Source organism: Centruroides sculpturatus, unplaced genomic scaffold (genome assembly GCF_000671375.1).
Source record: "Centruroides sculpturatus isolate CEXI.00-Female unplaced genomic scaffold, Cexi_2.0 scaffold85, whole genome shotgun sequence".
Lineage (NCBI taxonomy): Eukaryota > Metazoa > Arthropoda > Arachnida > Scorpiones > Buthidae > Centruroides > Centruroides sculpturatus.
The window spans coordinates 60,580-80,631 of NW_019384798.1; the positions used below are offsets into that span (position 1 = coordinate 60,580).

The 20,052-nt window shown below is 29.1% G+C and overlaps 2 protein-coding genes across 2 annotated transcripts in view; one reads left to right on the forward strand and one right to left on the reverse strand.

Moving 5' to 3' along the window:
- Positions 1-477: 477 nt before the first annotated feature.
- On the reverse strand, positions 478-11,288 carry LOC111629491 (UPF0598 protein CG30010-like). Its single transcript, XM_023373408.1, has 3 exons — positions 11,116-11,288; positions 2,812-2,860; positions 478-1,234 (listed from the first exon to the last, which is right to left on the reverse strand). Exons 1-3 carry the CDS (start codon positions 11,284-11,286, stop codon positions 774-776), a joined length of 681 nt encoding a protein of 226 aa, XP_023229176.1. The 5' UTR covers positions 11,287-11,288; the 3' UTR covers positions 478-773.
- A 319-nt stretch (positions 11,289-11,607) lies between these two features.
- Positions 11,608-20,052, forward strand: part of LOC111629440 (katanin p80 WD40 repeat-containing subunit B1-like) — a 74,113-nt gene continuing 65,668 nt past the window's right edge. Inside the window, exon 1 of the mRNA XM_023373339.1 lies at positions 11,608-11,798. Coding sequence (XP_023229107.1) covers positions 11,765-11,798 — 34 coding nt within the window. The 5' untranslated portion in view covers positions 11,608-11,764. The remainder of the gene's footprint in view (positions 11,799-20,052) is intronic.

Genomic DNA, 20,052 nt, shown 5'->3' on the forward strand with positions numbered 1-20,052 from the left:
TTCAGTTTTGTCACAGAACAAGCAATGAAAAATTCTGTGGTAGTACAACGACCTGTTATCTATTGGATATTAGTGGTGTATATGAACGCGAATGAATCGTACAAGAAAAAAAAAGTCAACAGATTTCGCAGGATTTCCTTGGATAAAAAAATTACTAGTAAACAATGTTGCCACGTCTACCGAATTTTCGGTAGATCTACCGATTTTGGGACCGATATACCGATTGAAGTACCAAATCTACCGAAAAGTTTACGATAATTCAAGAAATTTTTATTTTCAATGTATCTAAAAATTCTCAATAAAACATTTCGGTAAGATTTACCCTCCGAATGAGGGGGTAGCCACCCCCCACTACGGTACGCCACTGTACCGAATTCGAAATTCGTCTTCGGAATAGATTTTTAAGGAATTATTTCGACATCTTATTACTGCCGAAATGAATAATTTTAAATATTTTATTACGAATATTACATGTTTTTAATATCTATAAATAGATTTCTGTAATTATTAAAATTGTCTCGTTTGTTTAAATAACAGTACAATGACTCCGAAATGCATTAATGTTTTATAACCGACACGATACTAGAATTGTAAATAAATGCATCTGATTTAAATTAGTTGAAGTTTTAAGTCTTCACCCATTTGAGTATCGAAATTGGAACATTTAAGTATTTAATTTTGTTGTTTTTGCTCCAAGCAATTAATTAATGAATAATTTTGTCGATTCGTACCGTTTACAACATTTATCAAAGGAAGGATATCTGTTTTTAATTTTAACAGTTTTGTATTTTATTATTCTTTCTTAAAATATCAACTACTTCTTGGGTCAGCCTATGCTTTTCCTCTTTCCAAGTGAAATGTGTTGGCATCTGATCCGAACCAGCTTCAAAACTAAAGTATTTGCTCAATTCTATGGCAAGAGAAGATTTTACGAGTCCTACTCCACCGACCCTTTCGTCAGCAGGATGGTAGACTCTTCCACTCTCTGGAAACATGCAGAGTTTGTTTGGTTCGAATAGCCTTATTAACAAATCGGCAGCGTGTCCATACGATAAAAAATACTGCCCATCGTCATTTGATTTTTCAATAATATGTGTATACACGATAGGTGTATCATCACAACGAATGTAATTACGTTCCCGTCCACAGGGAGAAACGTATGGAAATTCCTTTTCATATCTTCCTGTATCATTGATGCGAATTCTCTTGAAGAAAAACTCTAGAAATTTTTTTTCTGAAAATGAAAACAAATAAAATTTGATTAGTAATTCAATAATTTATAGCTTTCTTCATAAAAAATTAAATATCATATTTTAAATATTTAAACATTTTTTTCACATAAATTAATCATAATTGTTTCTTTGCTTTATGCCATTTTTGCTTGTGAAAGGTTTCATAGGAATGCTCTACTTTCCAAAGTGGGAGAAACCTATATACATAAGTTGTGCTTTATATTTACTAGTAAAGATTATCAGGAACAATTTAGTTTCAAAAACATATTTTATGAATTTTATCAAATAAATGTATCTGTTTTTAGAATGTTCCAATGTCAATCCAATTCAAAGAACTTTCCTTAGAAAACAGGAAAATCCAAGCATTCATCAGGAGTCAACAAGACTTTTGGTAATAAATGTAGAACTTTGCTTATAGAAAGTGCTTAGATTTTCAAAGTTCTTTCTCTCAGAAAAATACTGGTAGTTTAAATTGGATACACAGTTACTTCTGTTTTAAAAGTTCTGTGTTTAGTTAAGGCAGTGTTTCTCAACAGGGGTGATATCGCCCCCATGTGAGCATTTTTCCACATTGAGGGAGTGATTTGTAACAATTTATATTTTGGGGGAGTGAAAATTTTCTGGGGCGATATAGTAAAACATTGTATTAAGAATAATTAGATATTTTATTCATTATATCGTACAATAATTTAAACAAACAACATTATACTAGTCATTAGTCTATTCAATGCAGTATGAATTTGGCATAAGCCTTGGCCCTTAGCATCAGCATTTTGAAGTGAAGGGGGCGACAATTAGTTTGAGGTTGAGAAACACTGAGTTAAGGCAATGCAACACTTGGGTGATCTGCCTAGGGGAATACCTTCTGAGAGGTCTTTTTAAAGGCAACTGGCCCCTAATCAGGCATTACAGATGTGGAGAAAACCCGGAAAACTCCACATGGACAGCCTGTCCTGGTGAGGCACAAACCCACAACCAAACTTCCAGTTTCAGGGAACAGAACCGCTTTGCCACTGGTGGGTCTTGTTTTAAAAGAAGAGTCTGACTATTCAGAAGCATTTTTATCATTTATCACATTACAAGAATGATGTGTAACCTCAAAAAATGTTGCAACAACTTTTGCAAATGCAATTTTTAAATGCATTAATTTAGGGAAAATAATCTACATGTCAAGTTGAGTCTACATGTCAAGACTGTAGTCACAGTTCCTGCCAACTAACCATTTGGATTTGTTTGGAACAATGCAAGACAGATAAGAAATTCACATGTAAGAAATTCCTTTCAATATCATCTCAAAGAGCATTTTTTGAGATGATATTGGAAAGAATTTTAAAAAAAGGAACTTTTGTTTTGTATGATTTTATGTAAAATTTTATTTTAAAAAAAGATTTTATGTAAAATTATAAATAGATCTCTGTAAAGTTTGTCAAGTATAGTTTTGAAAGTTAATAGGAACTTTTGTATGTGAGAAATTATCATTTAAAACTTGATAAACTTTAATTATTTTACTCTGTAGTTGTATCAACACTAGTCGTCTGTAAGAAATTTTTGAAAAGAAACGAAGAGAACAAAAACAAACCTTTAAAACAGGAGGTAAAATTCTTCATTTTTGAATCATCTAAAAATAACTGCAAAAAAATAATTTGGTATTAAAATTAAATTCAGAATTTGCATCTAAATTAAGATTATGTAATTATAAGTTGAATATTGATTATTTTATATACACAAGATAACAAAAAACAAGTTTTATGATATAATAGTCACTAATCCAGCATTTGCCTGTACAAAATCTAAAACTTATTTACTACTACTGGTTAAATTACTGAATTTTTAAGAATTAAGAATTGAATTCATCTAAAAAAAAAAACAGTTTTTGAAGTTTATTTTAAAAACAATAAATGAAATAAAGAAATAACTGCTTCTTTAGGTAGCCAAATTAGTCCAAAAGAAATGCTTTAGGCACATCTTAAACCAGCCTCAGCTTAACTCTCCATTTAGGTTCGTCTGTAGGTAAAAAAGAAGTTACTTTTTTATTTTAAAAACTTTCATACAAATCATTCTTTGAAATTTTTTAATGCAACCATGCTTGTTTAACTTAGCATATTCACAAATTTTTCAAATCAAATCAATCTTTATTCGTAAAAAGGCAGCCGCCTGTTATGTAGGATGTAGATTAATATCAAATAATTATTTATTATCACAGAAGTAAAATCATCTAAACCAATTTAAACTAACTTATTCATCCAACCTCCAATTACAACTTATTGTCATGTATAATAAACCAAAACTGAGTAGTATATCTCTCTTTCACAAACAATTACTCTTTGCCTTAAGTAATCTAATATACTTTGTATTCTGTTGTAGTGCTTAATACTAGTACAGTATTTAGTACTTTTGTCAACTAAACATTGAAATTAGTTTCTAATTGAATACAATTAACATGTTTTAACATTTAAGATTTTTTCGCAAATAAGAATTCTTGAGCATAATTATATAACCTGTAGATTGTGCCCATGGGCGTAGCGAGGGGGGAGCCTGGGTGGGCACGGACCCTCCCAGGGAACCTGGTGCCCCCCAGAAAATCACAGCCGAAAAAGTGTTGAGTCGATTTGTAAACACCTAAAGCTAAAATAAAAGTTTTGAATACTAAAAAAAAGGTGAACGGCTTGCTCGGTGCCCAATAATGAACAATAATTTGAAATAATTCAATTTTGTGTCAGGTTGGCCTCCACTAGGCCCCCCATAACAAAACTCTGGCTACGCCCATGATTGTGCCTATCTTTGCCCTATCGAAAACTTCATATATAGCTCTTTCATTAGAGCATTTTGATAATAAGTGCAGATCAAATCATTTGTATCTCATTTGTATCTTTGCAATCACAGAATATATGAAACTTAGTAATTGTTTTATGACATCATGGGCAACTGCATTTTGAAAATTCAAAGAATTTATTGTTAATTAATATCCAATTTTTTTTAAATCTGAGCTGTATAAAAAATTTATTTACGTTAAAGACTAAATTTGTTAACATATATAGTTGTTATTGAGTGGATAGTCTAGAATTATATTATACCAATCAGGTTTAATCCTTTTATGTATATCTATATCCTGAGATAGGGAAATTTCTAATACACTTTGTATTAACTATTGGCTTAGCTCAGGGCTTCTTAAACTATGGGTTGTGACCCCATTTGGGGTCACTTAGCGAAATCCTGGGGTCATGAAATTTTAATGCAAAATATTGAAAATAATTTTTGAGAGTTTGAAAATGGCACGCTTTGTGTCATAGGTTTCGTGAGTTGCGCTTTGTGTCACTTCTGGTGCAGCAAGATAATGATTCAGCAACACTGATTGTAGTGTGAACTAGTGTAGTGTTGTCGCTTTTCAGTGTATTCAGTTGTCTCTGTTCATTGTAACACAAGAGTGAACTGTGGTAGTACACCATTATTGTTTTTGCAAATTTGTATATATCTTTATTTTATATTTTTTGGGTCGCAAAAAAAATCACAATCATAAATGGGGTCATGAATAAAAAAAGTTTAAGTAGCCCTGGCTTAGCTGATCACTTCTCTCCATAGGATCCATAAATAATTTTATAGAAAAACCATAGATATTTAATATTTTTGAAATTTGTGTTACCCAGTTTCTACTTTGTTCTCTGCCAAATTCACAAAGAGACTAAATCATATAAAATTTATATGTAAATATTTAAAAAGTAATTATTTTAAATGGTTTTGTTTTATAACATTTAGCTGTTATCAACATAATAAATAATTTGTGAAGATATGATTAAATATATAATGTAAACTCCTCTTAAGCAGTTGAATGGATACAGTAAATAAACTTGTGAAGAATTGGAAATTTACAAGCAATTATTTATTGTGACATGGTCACAATGCCAGGCCACAATTTTTAATCACATTTTTGTTTATTTAATTTAAAATATAGGCTCTCCACCTCAAATTAGTACTAGAGTGTCTTGCCTCTGTAAAGCATACTTTTCTGTTAGCAATGGAGTTGTGCCTTCACCAATTAACTGCTTTCAGGGGAAAAGTTTTGAATTGAAACAACATGATTTCCAGTTTGCATCAGAAGTTTTTATATAGTTAATTGGGGCCTCCTGCCCCTATGGTTTCCATATTGGATCTCATCATTCATCTATCTAACTCCGTTCTCAAAATTAAGGACAGACTGACAGATGGACGACAGTGGGAATTTATAGGTCTGCAATTTTTTCAAATTGCAGCCCAATAAATTTGTAGAGATTGTTTAAAGAAATAAAACGTTGTTCAGGCTGTGGCAAGTTATGTTTATATTACATTTCAAGTCAATCAGAGTTTCCACAAGAAATGGGACAAATGCACTTCCACATCCCATCTATTCATCCAACTTAGGTCCTTGTGATTTTTACCTCTTCCCATGATTTTACTGATGAAATAACATCTGCAGGGAATGTCACTGTTTTGAGTCATTAAATGAGGTAGAAGCAGCATTACAAACGGTTGAAAACAATGGTTTATACAGCAATGCTTCCAGAAGCTGTACAAGAGCTGGCAAAAGTGTATTGTTGTCCAAGGGGATTATTTTAAAGGTTAAGCATCCTTGTTTTAAACTACAGGCCAAGTCCCTGAATTTTTGGATCCTACCTTGTAAAAATATCAAACATCTTAAACTTAGATGTTTGAGTTACAAAAATGGATAATTATTTCATTTTTAATGAACTACAATATAAAAAAATTGGAAGAATTATGCTTGATTTAGAGTAAATCTTATACTAGAATATATGTTTTTAAATTTTATAATAAGTTACATAAAATATCAATATAATTTAATTGTATAGATCAATTACATCTATAGCAAATATATTGATTTACTAGCATAGAATGCTTTTTTTATTATGCAGGGTGACCTGTAAGTCTAGAACCATAGAAGTTATGTCACTCTTTGTTTGCTCTTTTACAAATAAAGCATGGCACTAAATAAGCAGAAATGAATTCAAGTTATTTTGATGGTATGGTTCCGCATTCAGTGAGTTGTCAAAGAGTTTAACAGGCTGCATCCAGACCATTATGTGTTATTGATGGGAAGTCTGGATGAAACCTATTAAACTCTTGGATAGATTCCTACTGACTGTGGGTCCCATCATCACAATAACTTGAATTTGTTCCTCTTTACTGAGTGTATTGGAAACAACATATAATGATATGTATTTTATTTATTTTTTAATTTAATTTAATTAATTAATTTATTTATTTATTTATTTATTCATTCCTGTACATACTAAGGAAGCTTGTATTCATGTCATTCATGAATTCACTCAGGTGCATGTTTCCAGTGGTGTGACTAGATTATGAGGGATTGAATTGAAGGTGTAAGACAATGCAACATGTAAACAATCTGCCAAGAGGGATGCATCCTGGAAAGACTTTTATGGGAAACTGGCCCCTATTTAGGTATTAGACATGTGAAGTAAACCCAAATATTTTTAATGTGGACAGCCCAATGGCAAGGTGAAAATTTGCAATCAGTGTACCAATGTTTGGTGATTTTATCCATTTGGTTACTGCTGGGTAGATGTTGAGGGAAAGGCTTAAAATATCCAGGTTGATTTGACCTGGATTCAAACCATAGTTCCTCAGAGCATCATATTAATACTTTTATTATTTTGGCCATTCAGCTGTTTAATATCATCTCAAATCAATTTTTAGTTATTAAAGAAACTGCTATCAGATACTTTCAAAAGTAAAAAAATCAACAAAAGTATCTTTTTAAATCTGAAAAAATTTTAATATCAAACATATAAAATTTCTATTTAGAACCAAGATAATCTCTAATTTCTATAAATAGCTGTTCTGCTTAATTGTCAGACAATATGAAGTAAACTAACACAATTAATAGCTAATGAATCCTGAATAATTTTGAGACTATAACACTGTAGATAATTCTGTGTTATATGAATTCCATGTTGTATGAGTCACTTAGATTTTACGTGTGCCGGGCTATGAACGACTCATGTATTTGTAAAATCTAAGTGACTCGTACAACATGGAATTCATATAACACGGAATTATCTACAGTGTTATAGGGGGGGTCTACTGTACTTCAGACTTGTTTCTTTTAATTGTCTTCATTTATTTCAGGTTGGCTACCCAATAAAGCAGAATTTACCTAGCTATCTATAAATATGATCTCTGAAAAACATATACACTATACATATATATGTACTATGAAACATGACTAGAATATATATATATATATAATTTAATTCTTTTTACCCTGTTGGTACCAAGATGGCCTTTCTTAGCAAGTCCATTATGGTTTTGCCTTCACCCAGATCCACAATGAGGCAGCGGGAGAAGGCCTAACATATATAGACAAATCATCCCCGAAAAAACTCTTGGGGTTTTTTGACCTGTCTGGATTCAGATCTGGAATCCCCAGAGTGGTAGCTGCCACCAAAGTTGCTCAGCCATCTGACTATAAACTAGAATATGTTATATGACATATTTATAAACTGATACCAAATTTTATCCAGCAATCAATCAGAACAAATATGAGATGTCATAAAGGTAAGTCAAATGTCACATAAGACTGATAACAAAACTAACAAGAACAGATTTAAAATAATAATTAGAAAGAAAGAAAATGGAGAAGTTACTATCTTCAAATTGTACATTTGATGGTAATCAGAAAGGACTGATCTCAGTAAAAATGCTAACAGTTTCTGAATACATACTTGAAGTGCAATGATATCTGTTTGCTTCAAACTGATATCATTGCAAAAAAAATATTACTGTAATTAATTTAATGTGATGAATTATTTTTCTTCTTTTTCTTGTAGAGAAATAGTTTTTTATCTTCAAAAACATTTAAGCCAATCATTATTGCAATGAAATAATAAAACAAAGAATACATATATATTAAGATAGCAGCAATTCCTATAGAGAAATCATTGGCTCTCTAGAATCCTATTATCATCCTCCTATTATAAAAACCAAATAATGCAAAAGACTAAGTCCAAGTATAATCTTTTGCCACATCTTGAGAGAATAAGAATATTAGATTAATGATAAAACAGTTGTGTAAGTTTAAGAACTGCATAAAATTTGTTAGAATAAAGTTCTTTTTGCTATTGAAAGAAACATTTGAATGGTTTTATGTCTGTATATAACCATGATAGCAAAACTGGGCTCTGTACAGCCTATTTATACAGTTTTTTTTAAAATAAACTTAAACTTTATATATATATGATAGTGTTCTAATCAAGAATGCAGCTCTCGATATGCAATGTATGATTCCTATCATTACAAGGTTTAGCCAACCCTAGTATATAAGAAAAAAAAATTAGAAGCAATGAATTGCCAAAGCACAATTTGTTTAGAAGTAAAACATTTGCTTAATTAGAAATACTGACTGAAGAAATAAAAGTGTAAAAAAATAAAAAATTCTATTTTCATATACACCAGAAAATCCAACAAAAAATGTTTAATTATATGAACAAACATTTTTGACAGTTATAAAATGAACATCTTCAGGTTGAAGAATGGAAGATAGAACTTGAATCTTTTTTTAAAAATGAACATGTCTGAATTTTATTGGGATAGAATATATATGTAAGAACTGACATGAACCCTCCTGGCTATGGTCCATCAATACAGATTTTCACATATGGATCTCCACATGTGAGAGAAAGGATCCATATCCCTGTAAATCAGTGTTTTTAACCCTTATATCTCATGGCACACTCAAACCTATAATTAAATTTCCATGTCACAAATCATGTGATTTAAAGTTGTTTTTGTAAACATTCTATTGCCATATTACTTGCCACTTAATCTAATTCTTCTTGTCTATGTTTTGTGAATTAAATAAAACAATATTGTTGTTCCTTAAAAATAGCAGCAGGTTACAATAACAGTTATTTAAATTAATAACTTTCATTTACATAAGAAAAGCAATTAACATTGTCTTAATTTGCATTTAAAAGTGGAATGATAATTACCTTTAAAAACATACTCAATTCCTGCTATTTCTAAGTTAAAATACTTTGAACTAAATATATTAGATTTTATATATAACTAGCTGCAAGATCCCGCTTCGCTGGGTTTTTATTTGTATGTAATAGTATAGTTTTTTTTATATATATAAAAGACTGTTTTTCTAAGTAATCTAGAATCTAGCTTCAAGGACCCGCTTCGCTGGGCAAAAAGTAACGATAGTGAAGATTAAGATAATTACATTATAGCTAATCTTACCCGTTTTCACAGAATGCAAGAATTAGGTCCCCCGTTTCCAGACTAATTAGAGAATTTTTACGTTTAGTCAAACGAACAAATTTCAACGTTTCTGGAACGTTTTCAATCGTTCTATAATCGAACCAATTCGAATTTTATGTTCGAATTTAATTCGAACAAATTCGAAAAAATCGAACAAAACATTCGAAATAGAAAGCCACTTTCAACTACTTTCAGCCTCATATCTCCCGCACCCTTATAGCTATCGAGACGCAACCACTCCTATGCACGAATGGAGACTTGGTGCTACCACCACATACAAACACCATTCACATGCGATGTGTAGTTTTGGCGAAAAAGTGAGATATAGGGACATACATGTCCATTTTTATATATATATATAGATTTTAGATATATTTTTCATTTAAAGAAAATTTCATTTTAAATGAAATAACCCAATGTTACGCACATAATTTTGCTTATGAATATATATTTTTTACTGTATCATGTATACATTTATTATGTACACACTTAATAATGAAAAATTTGTGTAATCAATTTAAAGAGGTTTTAATTTTAACATGTACACTTATTGTTCTTGGGCTTCTTTCGAAATAATTTATTTAAAATAACCTTGAAAAATTTTTGCAGCACACCTACAGTCCTCTTGTGGCACACTGGTTGAAAATCACTGCTTTAAATGACAGTCAGTTCTCTAAAGGAAGCTTTATAAATTGGCTCAATTCAACCTCTGAATAAGACAATTGGAACCTGTAGAGCAATTGGAGCTATACAGCATACCCATAGGAGCAAAAAAGTCAAAGGAACCATATCTCTACAAGTGACCTTTGCAAGGTACAGCCCCCAAAATCAGGTCAAGTGAGATTGCAAGTCATATTACTCTGCTAAGATTATCATGTTTAATTGTTTAGTCCATATGACTATGCCGGCTTTGAGCAGCCCACTTGACTATTTGTGGAGTACTTGATGTTATATAGTTTTAGGGGAATATGTGGGGTTTGCCCCACCCAAGTGCTTTGGTACTCGCTAATGCTTGCACTGAAGCACACAATTACATATGGAGCATCAGTCAAGACAAGCGACAGCAAGCCTTGATGTTGCAGAGCATGTAGAATAGGCAGTATACTGATACACATTAGAAACTGACCTTTCGAGGCAACTATCTCGCAAAGGGTTGCATGCACAGATAAGGTTCCTTTCACTTTTTGCTTGTAAGAGTATGCTCTACAGCTCTGTTAAGATACCAACCGTCTCATTCAGAACTTGAAATGAGCCACAAACACTGCTTAAAATAAGAATTCTTTTATATTATCTCAAAATGACAACTGAAAAATATGAAAAATATACTATCAGAGTCTATAGACTCAATAAAAATTTGAATTCACACAATCATATCAATCTTAAGGTTTGTTCCACTGGTTGAAATTGTGCACATTTTCACCTAAATTTGACGTTATTATTTAGAATTTTTCATTGTAAACCTGACGCAATGACGTCAAATTGACGTAAAAATGTGGATAAGTCCAACAACTCGAACAGACCAATCAATTATCACATAACATTTTACACATTATGAAGATATTGTTTTGAAGATTTTTTAAGATACGTCAATTGTTACGTAATTTACCATTCCTTGATGGTCAATATAATAAAAATATTCTCTAATTTTTGGTTCCGGCGATTGGCCTTGAACATATAAAGGTCTGCATTTCGTACATATTCCATTACTTTGCCTAATAATTAGGAATTTTTTAATTTTCACGTACTTCAAAAATTGACACACGGTGGAAGCCGCCATGTTTAAAATCCTATCAGCTGATTGTTTTTGAACAGAATCAATTATGTTCACAACAATTTAACAAAATTAACATTATATTAATTAATATTTTACAAAAGTTTAAATTAATTATGAGTAATTATAGTGAAAATTTTTAATCGAAATTTTTTTGTAAAATCCAAATAGTAGACATTATACAGTCAAAAGCGATAATTATAATAATTTATAATATAATTTTTGTTATTAATTTGTGAAAATTAATAAGTAACTTTTAATATTAAGAGTTTTAAAAGTGCAGAAAAAATGATTAGTTTGGAATATATCCGTAAGGTGGCGGTTTTTTTTTGGAAGTATGAAATCGGCACGGTTGATGGTGTCGAGCATTTAACATGAAAGAACCGAAATGGACAGGTGTTCTGTTAAAACTATAAGTTCTAAATGAATAAAATACCGTTTATACGTCGCTTAAGGATATTTGTAAAGTTTTAAATATATAGAAATGGCATCGTCGACGAAAAGAGTGTGGAAACTTCGTAAGTTTTAGCCATATTTTCAAACTTTCTTATTGTTTCCAATGGAACGTGCCTAAATTTATGTTGTATTTAGTTACAAGGGTAACTTTCTCGCGGATCTCTGTAAATTAAAATTCGAATTACAACATCTGTTGCCAGTTTTTCGTTACTGTAAATGGGAGAATATTTGATATATTAATTGTTTCCAATTAATTGGTTATTTAATTGAATAAGAATGCACTTTCATGTAATTTATATATGTACACTGATATAAACAAACTGCGGCTCCGACGAGGTGGTTGGACCCTTCCAGAGCTATAGACCATGCCCTTAGGAGTAAATACAATTATAGAAACTAATGGTCTGTGTGTGATCCTTTGCAAGTTATAGCCCTAGAAATCAGTCTATTTGGAATTTTGAAAATGGGGTACAAACAGTTTAACTAAGTATGTATGAGAGAACCTGGTGACTCTATTTTGAAGGTGCCATACCTGGGTTGTCGGTGGGTCTAAAGGAAGCTAAGATGATAAAACTGGTATGGGATGGATGTCATTTAAGAATTTTAGAAACGGAAAGCTACAAAGTTATGTTTCTACTCTAAATGTGCATGGTCTACAGTTCTGATATGGTTCCGACTGCCTCGTTTGGTGTTGCATTTGTACCAAATTACTTACAAATAACTTCTATTGAATAAATTTGTCAGAGATTATCTCAATATTTTAAGTTAGATTTGAATGAAGGAGAAATATTGTGTGAAAATTTAAACACTTATTTCTTTAGTTTTAAAAAAATTGAAAATTTAGTGTTTAAAATCCAGTTTTGAATTTTTAATACTTTTATTTGGAAGGATATAATTGCCATAAATGGTTTTTACTTGCTCTGTTATTGTTACAGTGAGGTACGTACTTTTCTGTTATTGAAGTAACTTCACGACCAAAATATGCATGAAATAAAATAAATTATATGTTGAAATTTAAAGAAATAAAATGCAAGTGATGAATAAAAGAGAATATTTTTTTATATAATGCATTTTTAATGCATCAAAGATTGATCTGACAGTTGTATATATTAATTGTTGTTTAGGCAAGAATGCAATGTCTCTGTATATACTTAATTTAATATTTGTACAAGCACACATGCATGTATATAAAAACATTGTGTAGGTAGGATAGGATGTATACCAAACCAACCTTTCCCATAAGAAGTAATGTAAAAATCTGTTCTTGTGTAAAAACAACCCCTCTTGATATGGTATATTAATGGGGTTGTAAAATACAGTGGTACCTCAGGTTACGAACGTCCCAGCATACGAAATTTTCAGGATACGACATGAAATTCGAACATATTTTTGCTCCACGATACGAACAAAAACTCACCATACGACGTTACATTAGTTCGCATTTTTCATTTGTTTTTCTTACTACAGTTATTTTTTTTAATGTATTACTTGGCTTTAATTTGAGTATGTTTTTCGCGTTGAAACGAATTATTTGGTTTTACATGTAATTGTATGGGAAAAGATGATCCACCTTACGACATTTTCATGATACGAATCTCAGTTTCGGAACGGATTAATTTCGTATCCTGAGGTACCACTGTAATTTAAACACTGTTTGAGCACATTAATAAAAAAAATAAATTTTATTATAGATTTTTAAAGTTATTACATATTACATATTGTATTATATTATTTAAATCATTAAGTCAAAATCAAATCAAATCAAACTCTTTTTAACCCCTTTTGCAACGTTAGCAGATTTAATAATGTCTTTATTTTTTACGATTATCGATATCATTGTTCTCGGAATACAGTATGCAACAGTTAAATCTCAAACATGCATGCCATTTTCTCATATTTCTCAACAATCTCTTTTTTCAGTTCCATTGTGATTCTAGCCATTTGTTTTAGTTTTCTGTTGCTTTTCATTTGCCTTTTTGCAATTCATGATTAATAAAAATAATAAAATTTTACTTACAAATTAAAATCAGAAGAAATTTAACAAAGTTATAAATCATGGCATCATGAATGTCTAGTCTGGTCTAGTACATCGATAGTGCTACTTGTTCATAGATGGCACGTATAATTGAATTAAGTCGTATACTGAGCAAAATTTGTTTCATCCAAACAGGACGTATTTCAAATTGGATGTATTCTAAAACAGACTTATACCAAGGTACTGTACAACTGTATATCAAAAAATCAAAAACTAAAAATTTTAATTTCCAGAGTATGTATTATTATTACTTTTCCCTTATTTATAGATTTGGTATTGATTATATAAATGGAGTATTTATGTATATAACATGCAAGATATAGAGTAAGCTAATTGTAAATTTATAAATGTGTAAAAATATGCATTGTGTAAATTTTCCTTAAGGATAGATATGCAAGAGTGTGGTTACTTGTAAACACACTCAAACCTTTACCAGCAAAAAAATGATTGCATCCTAATAGTTAGAAACATTAGATTAAGCATTGTTTATAACATATAAAGGAATACTTTAATTTGAATCAATTATACAAATTAGCAAAGGGAATGAAACTTCAGAATATTAATAAGTTGGAACCAGTTTATTTGAAATGTTTAGTAGTTACTTAGAACAATTCTATGAAAGTTAAAGTAGTACTTTATCTAAGAATAAACATAATATGAATATCTTTCTCAATAAATTATGTTTTTTTTTTCTTAATAAACTAGAATTTTTAAAAATTTTAATTTTTATGGGACTTGATTGTTTGTCATAGAATATTTTGTTATACTATAGTCAGTTTTTAATGTGTGAAAGGTCCTGGATTCTAGATAATGTATTTTGAGAATTAAGTTACAAATATGAATATAGTGGTGATCCTAAACAAAAAAAAAAAAGAAAAATTATCTTAGTTTATAAAATTAGATTAATAAGGGTTTCTTTTGTAAACAAAAAGTGGAAGAGATTGTGAAACAAGAATGAATAGAAAATTTTGAGTAATTCAAACACAAATTATTATTGTATTTATTTTCAGGCACTTGGCAATTTTTATCATCAAATTTTTTATTTAGTCGGATAATTTCATGCTGCAAATTAGATGTAGTTTCAATAAAAATATTTGATGTTTTGCCCATTTCTCATGTAAAATTGCTAGTATACATATCCAACTTTGTTTCTTTATCCCAGACAACTGTTACAAGTGTCAATAACCAAAGATACACTCAACTGATTTTTGCATATCGTTGTGCAATGTAATTACTCAATGTTGACATGTAGCATCCTGGTTAATTGCCTTATTTCTTTTTCTGAAAGTATCACTTGGAACAACTGGTCTAATTAATAAGAATTAATTAAATCTGTTTATATTGATAACAGTTATTTTGTATTATTAATGCATATATTATTATTTTTGATTCTAAAAAGTAATAANTATATAAAACAACACACATACAATATATTATATAAGGTTTTAGAGAAACCAAGATGTATACAGTATAAACACTTCTAGCTATCTATAAAAGCAATGCCATATCCAAATTTTATTATCTATTAAAGTATAAACAGCTTATATTATGTTACATCTTGTTTATGTTTAAAGTTACTTACAGGTTACGAAAGCTTGTTTTGAGTTATAAATAGAATATTTAATAAATGCTTTTATACATATCTTTAGCATGTTTTACTTAAATACCAATGCCATATTTGTATTTAGTACAAAGATCACTTAACTTCACTGTACAATGATAATTGATGTTGACAATAGCTGAAACAATTAGCATTGTTTAATATTTACATGCTTATATTTATACAAATTTAAATTCAATGTAAATAATTTAACAAACAATAGAAGAGGAAGTGACCTTCCATATGCCATTTTGAATATAAAAAAAATTTGTGGCAGAATTTTTCATGATTTTTATACTTTTCTAATGCTTTTAAACTTAACTTATACACAAAAACCAGTTTTGTATTGTGTTATGTAGGAAATTATCTTATGCTCTAGACAATTCTGATACTTGGTGATTGTTGCTAATAAGGATAAGAAGTTTGTGCATTTAAAAATATTTTTAAATTGCACACATCAACTATAAAGAACTTAAGAAAAATTTAAAAGAAAATACATTTATAAAGATCTTAAATTTGGAAGTCAACTTATCATATAGATTATCTTAATCCACCCATATATAATCAATAATGGATTATCTTATCTTGGAGATTATAATCTTACAAATGTGCAAGATAGGAATGCTTTTGTGTTTATTCCTCTCAGGTTAATTTGTTTTATTAATATTTTATTGGATATAAAAAAAGAAAAAATATTTTTATGTAATTAATAATTATATATTCTAACATTTAAGTCTGTATATTTCAAATATTCATTGCCAAACAAATATATTTGATAGAAAGTTTTAATGATTGCCACTAAATTCTTACTTTACTTGAGTAAGTGTTATATAAGTTTAACAGTATAAAGCACTTCTTACAGACTTCCTGGGTTTCGTTCAGATTATTGATGAGTTAGTTGACCTCTGTTTAAATATTTATAACTGATAAGATTTAATAGAAAGTTTCGTAAAGTAAGTCGGATCTATAAAACATACATTTTAAACAGTATATCACGCAGTCAATTAACACATGTCAAAGTATTTTAAAAAGAAAAGTAGTACAGTGATTTGCAAATTAAACATTAATGTCGAAACTTATCGGAGCAATGATTTTACTCGCAATTATGTTGTGTTTAATTATTCTGTTCTGAGGAATTCTCCATATTCAGAATAAATATCAATGACAAATATCTGCTTGCTTCCTTGCAATGCTGACTAAAATGATGGATTGCTACATCGTTGTGCATGGTGCAGATATTTTATACATTAACATTTTCTTTATAAAGTTCAGCCGGTGTTGCCATATCAATATAAACCACATATTTTTTTATTAACATTTTCATCAGTCAGTGACTGATATACATTTTAATAAATTATCTTTTAGTTAGGAATATAAATTATTTAAATATTTTTTAAAGAAATTATTTGAACAAATGTAATATAAACAAAATAGAAAAGAAGACCTTATATATTTTACAGTGGATAAGTAACTGATGTCAAGACATTAATTTAAGTAATGAAGCAATGGTTGCCAATAAAATTTATGATGCCTTATTTTCATAAAACAGCAAAGTTATAATTGAAATTAGTAGTTAATAATAGTTTATTGCAATTGCAATAGCAGAACAAAATTTAATTATTTAAAATTTTCAGTTAAGACAAGTGGTTCCAAGAAGCTAACAGGAAAATCAGCCAAATGGTAATGTGTTAAACAAGTTTTTACAGCTTTTGGTTCAAAATTTTGTTTGTTTTTGGGTTGAGTCTTATATCTTTGAAGACGAAATAAATATAAAAATATTGCATAAAATTTTTTTCATATAAAAGTGCTAAATGACATCTTTGACACACTTTCCAAATTTTAGATTTAGGCTGAGGTGAAAGAAGAAAAAAATTAATTTATAAAATTGTTTTTAAAGACTAAAATCATAAATTAGTAATTTGGTATGCTTAACACATTTACCATAAGCAAAAGTAAAGTTATTTATCAATTAGCTCTCATAAATTTTACAATGGGCATACATTTGAATATATTATCCAGTTTTTTTTAAATATATTTACAATGTAAATTTATAATGTGTATTCTAATTTAATTTAATTTTTTTACTGTAATTATAAATTTTATATTTTATCATAACTTTTGTATTTTTTAATTAATAAAAAGCATTTGATTTAAAAATGGAAATGAGTAATTTTTGTAGCATTTGATTAAAATAATATATTCTTAAACATGATTAGAATGATGAAATTATCTTTCGTAGAACTGATATGCATTTGTTAAAATCAATTTTTTCTTTATTTCACATCCATTGCTAGCATAATTATGAACATTACCTCAATTATTTCTTGTTTTCTTATCTGGAAAAATGAAATTTTGACAATTTATGTAATTTATGTTTTACAGGATACCTCTTATGATTAAATTATTACATATAAAAGTATTATTCGGTAGCAAAAACCAGTTTTGTAGATTTGCTTAGCATTTAATATTGATTTTAAATAGTTAGAATTGAGAGAATCATTCATTTTGCAGCTTCTTTAGTAGAAGGAAAGATTATTCTTCTTTTCTTCAGCTAAGGAAGCTGAAGAACAAATGATTCTCCAATTACTAAAAGAAGAAAGCATGTGATGATTCCTCAGTTGACAGTTCATCCCCAATTCCGAAAGTTGATTTGCAACCTGAGGGATGTGTATGATGATGCAGCAAAGTTTAAATAGTTAGTGCACTCTTAATTTGAACTAATTACAGTATGGGATTGTTAGGATTAGTGAAAAATTAGTATTAATTGGATTTTATGTAAAGAAAAGAAGTCAAAAAGGCTACAAACAAATACATAAATTTATAAAAAATTTTTATACTTGTACTTACTTGTGGTAGCTTACATATTAATTTTAAAAATTTGATTTTTGTTCTTGGCTGGAACATTTAACAGAAAACAAAGCTAGTTTGTATTAGCACCAGAATTGAATTAGTGAGAATACTGTTTTTTTTTTTCTTTTATTGTGATTACGTACTGGTTATATTCTTGGTTGTTGCATAGAATTATTTTGTCTAAATTGATCAAATTATTGCCAATGTTTGTTTTGCTATTCGTTACTTCAATCTATTGATGGATGATCTTGTATTTAAAAATTAATATGAGAGTCTCTTCCTTTATGTTTATGACTGATTAACTTATTACTGGTTTAAATTTAATATTGTAATTTAAGAAAAGTTATATATTTTCTTTCTTTTTCTCTCTATTTTGGTGTTATTACATCATACTGGCAAGGAGGATTATACAGGATGTGTCGAGAGGAATGGTAAATATTTAGAGGTGAATGTGTGAAGATAGTAGAAGAAGAAAGCCTATGAACTTATGGAGATTTATTAATATTTAGAAAGATATGGTGGTATGAATATTTTGTAATTTGAATATCAAGTGTTAATGTAGCAGCTATGGCTGCATTTGTAATCTGTTGCATCGGAATATCGATGACAGGATGAGGTGATGTCAGAAGAGGTTCTCATAATGGCATTGATACATTTTGATCTTGCTATAGTAAGCAGTGTGTACTACTTTGAAGAGCATCCTTAGCTTCTTTGATAACTGTGGCTAGCATTTCTCATCTAGACATCTATGGAAAATTAGTGACGAAGGCATATTTAAAAAGTGTTTTCAATGCACGAGGAACAAACTTGATTATGAATATAAGTGCCAACAATATTAGCTACTTCTTAATTAATGGCTTTGAATATAAAATTAATACTGATGTTAAAGATGTACTTACAAATAATTAAAAATACATTAATTATTTCATTACTTTAAAAATATGTTAATTTCAAATTGCTGTATAAACAATGATGTATTATTGATTAGATGTGATTTCTTCTCTAGCATTTATTTAATTAGAAATTATACTGCTTTAATTAAGATGATATTTATATATAAATTGCCTTTAATTACATTTGAAAATACTTTGATTTCAGTTTAGTAGATAATAATTAAATTGTGTAAGTGCACAATTGTATTTATCATTTGCATGTTTTCAAGGATCGACTCTATAAAAGGCAAACCTGCAAATAGAATCTATATAAATAATTGATGGATCAGCTCAAAAGGAATGAAAAAAATTTTTAATTAAGGCTGTACTATGAATATATTAATTTCTAATTAATTTACCTTGCTTTTATATACAGTATATAAAAGGGTATTTTTAAAATTTATAATTTTGTTAAAAGGATTCATTTTTCATAATAATTAAAGGTATTTATTTAATTAAGAATTAATTTGAAATTAAAACTGAATTAAAGATAAGAAAACATTTTGTTCAGTAAAGATTAAACACTAAGTTAAATTAAGCATTTTAATTATCAGATTATGAACTTTGATAGCATTGCATCATAATTCAATATGTAGGCTATGTACTACCTAAAGTATAACTAGAGAAATTGGATATCAAGTATGATGTATAACAATATATATATGCCAAAAATGTTGTAATATTTCAGAAATGTAAACCTTAATTAATGTTTTAAAGTTTCTTTAGCTTCATTTTCAGAATTAACAAGATTGAATTGGCATTTGCTATAATTTGAAATGAATTTGAAGATGAAGACAAAAACTTCAAAGACATTCACTGAAACTTAGATCAGTGGTTCTCAACCTTTTCAAGGTCAATGAATACCATTCATAATACTTTCTATTATAGAGTTAGCATTA